The 9,427-nt window shown below is 55.8% G+C and overlaps 4 protein-coding genes across 4 annotated transcripts; 2 read left to right on the top strand and 2 right to left on the bottom strand.

The window, feature by feature from the left end:
- Window positions 1–80: 80 nt before the first annotated feature.
- On the top strand, window positions 81–2,097 carry JN550_013776 (uncharacterized protein; the record flags this gene model as incomplete). The annotated part of the gene is made up of 6 exons (XM_049312401.1): window positions 81–244; window positions 349–529; window positions 590–713; window positions 835–1,249; window positions 1,358–1,761; window positions 1,823–2,097. The coding sequence occupies 6 exons, from the start codon at window positions 81–83 to the stop codon at window positions 2,095–2,097; spliced, it is 1,563 nt and encodes a 520-aa protein (XP_049164264.1).
- Window positions 2,098–3,154: 1,057 nt separating this feature from the next.
- Window positions 3,155–4,066, bottom strand: JN550_013775 (uncharacterized protein; the record flags this gene model as incomplete). The annotated part of the gene is made up of 1 exon (XM_049312399.1): window positions 3,155–4,066. The coding sequence occupies one exon, from the start codon at window positions 4,064–4,066 to the stop codon at window positions 3,155–3,157; it is 912 nt and encodes a 303-aa protein (XP_049164263.1).
- A 760-nt stretch (window positions 4,067–4,826) lies between these two features.
- JN550_013774 (uncharacterized protein) lies at window positions 4,827–6,466 on the top strand (the record flags this gene model as incomplete). The annotated part of the gene is made up of 3 exons (XM_049312398.1): window positions 4,827–4,867; window positions 4,921–4,962; window positions 5,014–6,466. 3 exons carry the CDS (start codon window positions 4,827–4,829, stop codon window positions 6,464–6,466), a joined length of 1,536 nt encoding a protein of 511 aa, XP_049164262.1.
- A 1,083-nt stretch (window positions 6,467–7,549) lies between these two features.
- Window positions 7,550–9,124, bottom strand: JN550_013773 (uncharacterized protein; the record flags this gene model as incomplete). The annotated part of the gene is made up of 1 exon (XM_049312397.1): window positions 7,550–9,124. The coding sequence occupies one exon, from the start codon at window positions 9,122–9,124 to the stop codon at window positions 7,550–7,552; it is 1,575 nt and encodes a 524-aa protein (XP_049164261.1).
- Between the last annotated feature and the right edge of the window lie 303 nt (window positions 9,125–9,427).

Below are 9,427 nucleotides of genomic sequence, written 5' to 3'. Positions count from 1 at the left end.
CCTTCTCTCTCTCTCCTTCTTCTTCTTCTTCTCCCTCCCCCATCCCCCATCCTCCGAGCGAGTACTCGCAGCCCGACGCAATGGCGGCCTGCTTCTCTGCCCTGACGGCGCCCGTCGGCCTGCTGTTGCTGCTGGTCCACGCCGTCGCTGCTCAGCAGTACGGCGCCGCTGAGCAGCAACCTCTCAGCAACTTGGAGTACGCCGAGGCCTGTCCCGACTACACCCAGTACTCGAGCTATCCCCAGTAGGTCGTCTCTTTACATGTCGTGTACCAACATATACACATCTGCGTGTATACATGTACGCCTAGGTATAGGTATATACGTATATATATGTATATATTCCCAGAGCTGACGCCGCGCCGCTCGACAGCCGCCCTTTGAGCGATGGCCCCCTCGCCCTCCCCTTCCAGCGGCCCAACCCCCGATGCCGGACCTTCCACTCGGATGCCATCGAGAAGGTCATTGAAGACGTGACCTCGCGCATGAAGGACCCGGACCTTGCGCGCCTCTTTGAGAACGCCTTTCCCGTGAGTCGAGTCGAGTCGAGTCCCCCCTCCCGGAAAGTCGCTGCTAACCGGCCGCCGCAGTCTACCACGGACACGACTGTCAAGTTCCACACCGCTGGGTCCTCCCCGCCCGACAAGAAGGGCAGCAAGAGCCAGCAGCACGACGGCGGCAAGTGGGAAGGCCCCCACTCGTTCATCATCACCGGTACGACACCTCTCCCCTGCCCTGCCCTGCCCTGCCCTACCCTTCCATGCCCTGCATGCCATTGCGCCTTACACCCCCGAAAGACACGGCCCCTCACTGACAAACCCGACCCCTCCCCTAGGAGATATCATTGCCGAGTGGCTTCGGGACTCGACGAACCAGCTCTCCCCCTACCAACCCCTCGCCAAGAAGGACCCGGCCGTCTTCAACCTCATCCTCGGCGCCGTCAACACCCAGGCCGAGTACGTCATCGAGTCGCCCTACTGCAATGCCTTCCAGCCGCCCCCCATCAGCGGCCTGCCCGTCAGCAACAACGGCCAGAGCGACGTCGTCCACCCGGCCTACGAGCCCTCCTCGGTGTTCGAGTGCAAGTACGAGCTCGACTCGCTTGCCCACTTCCTCGCCCTCGGCAACGACTTCTGGGAGCACACGGGCTCCACCAAGCACCTGAACACGCGCTGGTACATTGCCTTGCACACCCTGCTGAACGTCCTGGACCAGCAGTCCCAGCCGACGTTTGATCCCGACACCGGCAGGTATTGGCGGAACGACTACACCTTCCAGCGCACTACCGACACCGGCACCGAGACGCTGAACCTGCGCGGCGTCGGCAACCCGCTCAACCACGGCACCGGCCTGGTCAGGTCTGCATTCAGACCCAGCGACGACGCCACCATCCTCGGCTACTTCATCCCCGCCAACGCCATGATGGCCGTCGAGCTCAGGCGAACTGCCGCCATGCTGAAGGCGGCCGATAAGGACGACCTGGCGCAGACCGTGAGCAAATGGAGCAAGACCATCACCAGGGGCGTCTGGGAGCATGGCGTCGTTCACCACAAGAAGTTCGGCGACGTCTTTGCCTACGAGGTTGACGGCTACGGGTCGTCCATTCTGATGGACGATGCCAACTACCCGTCCCTTCTCGCCCTCCCCATCATGGGTTTCGTTGGCCCCGACGACAGGACGTACCAAAACACCCGGAAGATGCTACTGTCAAAGGAATCGAACCCTTACTACTTGACTGGAAGGGAGTTCCATGGAATTGGAGGTAAGTCGGACGTGGGAAAACGCCTCTTCCAACGCCAGCCGCTAATGATGCACTCTTACAGGCCCGCATATCGGCCTGGACAACGCCTGGCCTATGAGTCTACTCGTTCAGGCGCAGACGACAGACAACGACACCGAGATAGCCGAGTGCATTGACCTGGTCCTGAAATCCGCCAAGCTCGGGCTGGTCCACGAGAGCGTCGATGTCAACAGTGTGAGTGCATACACGAGAAGCTGGTTTGCTTGGGCAAACGGTGTCTTTGCCGAGACTATCCTGGACATGGCGAGAAGGAAACCACATCTCATTTTCACGGACGATACCCCGTACGAGATATGAGGGCTCGGATTAGAGAAGGATGACGTCGGTACGAAATTAACAAACGATTGCTACGAACGATTTCGGCGACTGCGCTGTCGATCTCTGTTGATCTCAAATACCCCTTTGGACAGTTGAGTTCTCGTCTCATTTCAAGACCTGAAGTAGATTTCGAACAAAAGTCTGCAGAACCAGGCATGGGGGTCAAGTCCTCTCTTGTCGAGCGGTGGCCGACCCTAAGACGCCGACCTCAGTCTGGCCAGAGAGGACATTTGGACTGTCTAGAGAAATACTTAGGTAATGAATGGGTGATCATTCGCGAAATGCCCGCAGTGTCGGCCTCTTACATGACATCAAAGTTACATGGAGAGGCGGAACCTAGCATTGAGCCTTGTTGTGATACACAATTGGCAGAATAGACGGAGAGAGACGAGGAGGTGGGGGGTAACAAAAACCCGGCTAGACAAGGCGAGCGTCTGTCTATCTCCTTAACTTTCGAACATATACGCATGGAATATGTGAGGGAGAGAGGCAACAAAACTCGCCGGCTTACCCTTGACCCAAGGTGAGCATGGGGAGAAAAAGAAAGGTCCTCCTGGGGGTCGAACCCAGAATCTCCTGATTGATCGCATGGAAACCATCGTAGTCAGACGCCTTGCCATTGGGCCAAAGGACCGATGATTGGTTGTTGGAAACACCGCGACTTATTGATGCATATGTCGCACACAAACTAGGGCTTGCAGCCCACTGAAGAGTGGATTGCAAACCTCCACCTCTCCACTAGAGTGCAAATTAGTGAGTGAGGACAAGGTACATACAACGCGCGCAAACTAGCCCATCATACTCGACCTCGGGAGTCAGTTACAAGATTTTCTGCATAATTTGGCTACGCGTAAGCGAAGACTGGTTTGTTGCATCATGCGGTCGGTTGCTTCATATTCAACTCTAGGAAAGCGCCACTACACGATTTACACTCTATGTTCTCCCGATTTTCCTCGTTGCATAGGTAAAGGATGTTGCACTCTCAAACTTCTCTGGCGACAGTATAGATTCTCGCGATACTCAGCTGGGTAATCCATCAGTGGAACGTAACCCGGACCTCGAAGATATGGCGCCTCATCTGACCGTCCCCAGCATTTGGATTCTCACCACTGCCTTTGGGTTTTGTATTTCTCTCCAACAACGTTGACTTTACTTCCAAGATCCTGATCCGCTCCTTCCACTCGTCCCCTTGGGCCACTCCATTCCATAGCTGCTTCCAGCTCTCTACGTTGTGGCGATACTTGTGACTGAACTCCTGCGTCATATTCTCTCGCAGGAATGGCCCGGCGATCACGCTGCCCACTTGCATTCCCAGCAGCAAAACGGGACCACCGGAGTCCTTCCTCAGGAGACGCAGGCAGCGATCAACGACCTTTTTCTGGTCCTCGTACGTGAAAAGGTGGAAAACTGCAGTCATGTGTAGAATCGTCACCTTGCCATCCAGCACGTTAAGCCGATCCTCGGGCGAATCCGAGAGCAGGTCTCCTGGACACAGAAAACGCTCCTTTGGCAGTCTGTCTTCGTCGTTGAACAACTCGAATCCCATGTCAATCAGGTATTGGTCAATATCGCTTGCCCACAGCCGCTCCACCGGTGCCCCGTCGTACACGAGCTTGCGTAGGTCTTGGCCGAAGCAAGACCCGAGATCTAGAAACAGAGGTTCCGCTTCCCCGTCTTGCTTCGGCCTCTTCAGTGGCTCGAGGACATACTCCTGGTACAGGGGATGAGCAGAGAGATCAAAGTCCAAAAAGCGCATATTTCCTATACATGGATATGGGCAGCGCTTGTACGCGGCGTTGCGCACTTTCACGATATGCTTGACCTGTGCGTCCTTTGGCACATGGGAGTACGATTCCAAGACCTCCGAGATTGCCCTCGGAACAGTCTCGAGCGATTCTTGAAAGAACGACGTGTAGGTCGACGGCCTATCATTGATACTATCAACCATTTCGTATTGGTCGGAAACAGATTAACTGAGCTCGAGGGCTGGATTTACGCCGTCTGATGCAGGAGATTAACCTGGCTTCCACTCGACGTCATTGCCCATCACAGGCAAGTCGAGACCATCCAGTGATTGGCAGTGGTCCGTGCACATTATTCCCTTCGCATAGATAAGGAATATTAGTATATCGTTATGCCAGCAGATCGCCGCACATGTTTTCTTTGTATAAACAATTTTGAATACTCGACACTCGGCTATTTCTTATATGCCTTGGGCTTGACAGGCGTCTATACAGTTCGCTTGCCCATCGTCCGAGCAGATGGATGATACTACCGGCTTCACGAAGCAACGGAAGCAATTGACCCTTGGCACGATGCAGAAGGCCTGGAGACTTCCATTACTCTACTTTGGCGCTTGTGTATGCGGAGCCTTGCACTTTTGGGCGACGAGTAGAGTCCGGTTATTCTAACTACTGGCATTGACATTGTGTATAAACGCAATCGAGTACCTGGGTTTTGGTATTGCGACCGGATGCTAGCAGTATAGTCCGCTCTGGAACCACCGACGGTTTCCGACCGGCCATGGCCGGAGCCGCTTAGGCGCAGGCGGAACTCCAATTATGTCGATATCGCTCCCGTGTGCCACCAAATAAACACATTTCTCACTGGACCCGAGACGGTCGACGTCCTCTCTCAATTCTTCACCAATTTCAATTGTTATCAACACTCGCTTGCTTGCTGCCTCGAGGATGGTCCAAACTTATAGCATGTGGGTCGCTGGCCAAGAGCGACCCGGGAAAGCGGAGCTGTAGGTGGGCGCGCAACCCGATGTTCAGGCATAGTCGACTGACCTTGGAGCAGGGTACCCGTTGAGAATCCGGCGACAGGCGAGATATTTGCCACGTGAGCAGAGCCTCACCGCTGCTGTCATTTGTTTACTAACCTGCTCTGGAGCTGCCATGCTGCGAGCGTAGAAGACGTCGATGAAACTGTTCAGCTTGCACATAAAGCTTACAAGTCCGGGGTCTGGGCGAAGGCCACGAGGTCATTTCGAGCAGATGTCTTGGACCGTGCTGCTGGGTTGCTCACGGCCAACTTCTCCGAGCTCATCCCGCTCGAGGTACTCCAGACGGGGCGGGCCATCCGCGAAATGAACGCCCAGGTCCCGTCGCTTGTGAGATGGTTCAAATACTACGCAGCCTTCCTCCGAACCGAGGAGAGAGCGGTTCTGCCTACCATGGGGAAGCTACACAACTGGGTTGATCGGGTGCCGCTTGGAGTTGTCGTTCAGATCACCCCATTCAACCACCCGCTACTAATCGCGGTCAAGAAACTTGCCCCGGCCCTGGCAGCTGGAAACAGCGTGATCGTCAAACCGAGCGAGCTCACCCCCTTGACAACCATACTGCTTGGGAAGCTTCTGAAGGAGGCAGGCTTGCCAGATGGCGTGTTCAATGTACTCCCGGGTTATGGTGCAACAACGGGCCGTGCGCTTGTGCAACACCCTCTCGTGCGAAAAGTCGATGTCACAGGAGGTACGGTCGCTGGCCGAGCAATTGGCTCTATCGTTGGGGGCAATCTGGCCAGGTTTACCGCTGAACTGGGCGGCAAGGCGCCCCTTGTCGTTTTCGAGCAAGCCGACCTCGATGTGGCTGTTAATGGGATCGCCTTCGGTTCTTTTGTTGCCAGTGGGCAGACTTGTGTTGCAAGTACACGTATAATTGTGGCAAATCAAGTTCTTCCGGCGTTGCTGGAAAGGCTCAAAATGAAGGCTGAATCGATCACAAGGCGGATGGGATCTCCGACCAATCCAAAGTCCATGATGGGCCCTCTGATATCTTCAAAGCAGCTGAGAGGAGTTGAAGCTTTGGTTGACGAGGCAATCACCAGTTGCAAAGCCCAAGCACTAACGGGGGGGAGCAGAATGGCGGGCCAAAGCCAGTTGGATGGCACCGACTTCTCCAAGGGATATTTCTTCAGTCCGACCGTGCTCGTCTCTACCCAGGGCGACAGCATCTTGGAGACCAAAATATGGCGCGAAGAGGCTTTCGGACCGGTGATTGTAGTTGTTGGCTTCGACACAGAGGAGCAGGCAATCTCGTTGGCCAACGACAGCGAGTTCGGACTGGGTGCGGCGGTATGGACCAAAGACTTGGCACAGGCTTTCCGCGTGACAGAGCAGATCGAAGCTGGGATTGTGTGGGTAAATACACATCACCGCAATGACCCTAGTAGTCCTTGGGGCGGGGGTAAATCATCAAGCGGTGTTGGGAGCGAGAACGGCGTCGACGCATTCAACGAGTATACGACCATGAAGAGCACCATCATCAACTACGCAGCGGCAGAGGAGTCTCTGGCATCTGATGACTGGTTCCAGGAAGGGAGCGGTGACGTAAGATATGGATGAATGTCTTTTTTTGGAGGGGAGAAGGGGGGGAGAGGGGCCTACAGCAGCCGGCGCCTTGGCTATCAAAGACGAGCGTAGCTAAATATACTGGCCAGGGCATCTTTCTCATTGGCAGTAATGACAAATGCTGACTTAACAATAATTAACTTAACCAATAATATGCCGAAGACTTCCCATTCATCCTTGAAGCAAAGGTGGTGGGTTACCCCAAAGTATGCATTCCTCTCGCCTGGGGACGGATATTCCGCCTATAGAGGCCTTGGTATGTATGTGTCCTCGGCACAGCACGATGAACTTGGTAGACTTAATCCCACGATGATTGAAAGAAGACGGCGATCCTCCCAACCCCTCATATGTCTCCGCTTGCCTGGCCATCGAGATAATTCCTGTCTGGTGGCATGTCCGCGCCTCAACGTCCGACGCCCATACCCCTTTCCCTATTTTCCAATATCAACGAATCCACAGAGGCCCACGACTGATCATATAGTCTACGTGGGCTGTCGGACACCCTGAACGTGGGCGCTTGTTATTTGGCCAGAGCGATAAGCGTTTCTCCATCGACGTGGCCAAAAAGTCACGAGGGCTTCTCTCGGCCAGGGGCTCCGTATATTATGGCTGAACTGTGCACACTTTTTGCCTTTGAGTTCTAACGTCCCCACAATTGGTTGGTAAGAGGCTTTGGGTCAAATGAGCCAGGCTCTCAAACTGCGGGTTGGGGGCACCGAGGAGTCGTCTGGGGTGAAATACACGCGAATAAGCAAACCTGTGCTGTACCCACCCGCAGCCTGCGTGAAACGAATCTGTGCCACACTACATCCAGGAAAGCCCTCTAGCAGGCAACCAAATAATGCTTATCGGGCATGTGATGATATATCTGCAATAACCCCAACATGTATTTCATGGGACGCTGTCATACGGTTCAAGCTTTCATCTATCATATGACTGAGCTGTCGTGATACTCACTCCGCACGCGAGACGCACGGCTAGACTGGGCAGTCAAGAGCTGGCCGGTTTGATGTAAGCAAGATGCAACAGTATTCACTGATATTTGGCTTTGATTTGGGTCACGTATGGATCGTTTGTCTAACCGCATGCCGGCTCGTCCCCTGCAGGTAATGACGCAGTGGCAGACGGTCCACCGTATGCACCTCCGTCTAGAATAACGCTCTCGTTGTTGTCTTGGTCGTCTTGCACTTTCCGCCATCTAGTCTTGCGGTCCTTGCGACCTTCCAGCTCGGCACCCTTCCCCTTTGCATCAAAGACAGGCTTGATAAGCCCACCCAACAGGGGATTCTGGGAGAAAGCCCCAGCACCAGAACCCCTGTTGCCATTGGTCTCCTTCAGGACTGGTGCTGGCGAAGCCTCGATCTCGTCATCCGGGCTTTCAGGCCGCTCAATGGCGGCCATCTTACGGACGACCTTGCCGCCCACAACATCGATACTCACCACCTGTCTCCGCTTCTCGTAGTCCGGCTTCGCATTCCATTCCATCTCTCGCATGATCTTCTGCTGCCGTTTCAGCTCACGGGCCCTCTCTTCGGGACTTGCCCATATGTTGCCGCCCGTGCCTGCCACGGCGCCGCTAACGTCAAAGTCAGAGGCCTCATCTCTCACGGTTGTGCGTCTAGCATTCTGGGCCTGGAAGCCGAGGAGTTTGTCGCGGTGCTCTAGTGCCTTGGCCTCGGCACCGCCAAGGTTGTCGTCCGTTTCCCGGGGCTTTGTAAAGGGTGCAGGAGTGCGAGACACTGCTGCCTTTTTGTGCGCCACCTTGTCGGCTGCCATCCTCTCACGGCCGCGCTCCTGCTTGAGCTCGTGTATCATGGACTGGACCTCGGCGGCACTCAGTAGTGGGGTTCCACAATATGTGCAGGGTCCGAGGCCCTCCTTGACGCAGATGACCTTTCCACAGCTCAAGCAGTTGGGCGCGGCGGCAAGCAGAGGATGCCGTGCGGCAACGCAGTTGCACCGTCTTGCGGCATCATCTGTGTCTCTGGTGGGGTTTGTCGTCATCTCCAGGGTCCGAATGGCAGCATCGAGGTCGGACAAGGCAGTGGAGGCCCCGTGCATAGCAGTGCCACCAGATATGTTGACTTTTGCTTTGGGGGCCGGCGTCGACGACCGGGACGCCGGTGTAGACCTTGGCTTCGGCTTGGGGCCATCCGAGATCAGCTGGCCGGCGGCCGAGGGGGGAAGCTTCTGGGGTGGAGGGTTTGCGGGCTTGGATGATGGTCTCGACAGGGCAGGCGACGCAAAGCCGCTGGACCCCGAGGCTGGGCTTGGCCTGCGCGAGATGTAGTCACCCTGGATGTCCTTCTTGCTGTAAGCCGTGCCCGGTGCAGGCCCCAGGTCAGCGACTGCACGCGGCGGTGGAGTATGCAGCGGCGCCTTTTTCTTCTTGGGCGCGCGGGCGTGCTTTGGGACGGCGCCATGGTCCGGCCGGGACGACTGCGGCTGCGACTGTGCTGTTCCCGAGTCCCTGGGCGCCTGCCGCCGTGAGTTGAACGACGATATAAAGTCGATGGCGTCTGGTGAGTCACCGAGCAGGTTCCCGAAGTGCTCAACAGCTTCTGGTTTGGACAAGGTGGCCGCATAGTCCAGAACCTGCTTCAGCTCCTCTTCGGGCAGGGGAAGCAGCCTGGAGAGCTGTGTTGCCGACATGTCTTGTTCTTTCGACTTGTGCACAACTTTGGGGATCCTGAAATTCTCTATCTACCACGCGCGAGACGGATGAGAATACCCGACTGACCATGGCTTGACTTCGGGTACCTGGGTAGCGAGTGACGTGAGGCCATCCAATGCACCTAGTGATGCTCAGCCTCGGGGTTGGTTTTAGTCAAGTGAGTCTACGCCGGCGTCTGTCAGGCACCTAAGTTGATTAATTACTTACTCCCCAGGCCCAGGCCCAGGCCCAGGCCCAGGCCGCCACCGCTGGCGATTTGCGTCCCTTCCCCGCCCGAGGAT

The sequence above is a fragment of the Neoarthrinium moseri genome, assembly GCF_022829205.1.
Source record: "Neoarthrinium moseri strain CBS 164.80 chromosome Unknown scaffold138_Wmoseri_CBS_16480, whole genome shotgun sequence".
Classification (NCBI taxonomy): domain Eukaryota; kingdom Fungi; phylum Ascomycota; class Sordariomycetes; order Amphisphaeriales; family Apiosporaceae; genus Neoarthrinium; species Neoarthrinium moseri.
The sequence above is the reverse complement of the archived record's forward strand: the minus strand, read 5'-3'. Positions and strand labels throughout refer to the sequence as shown.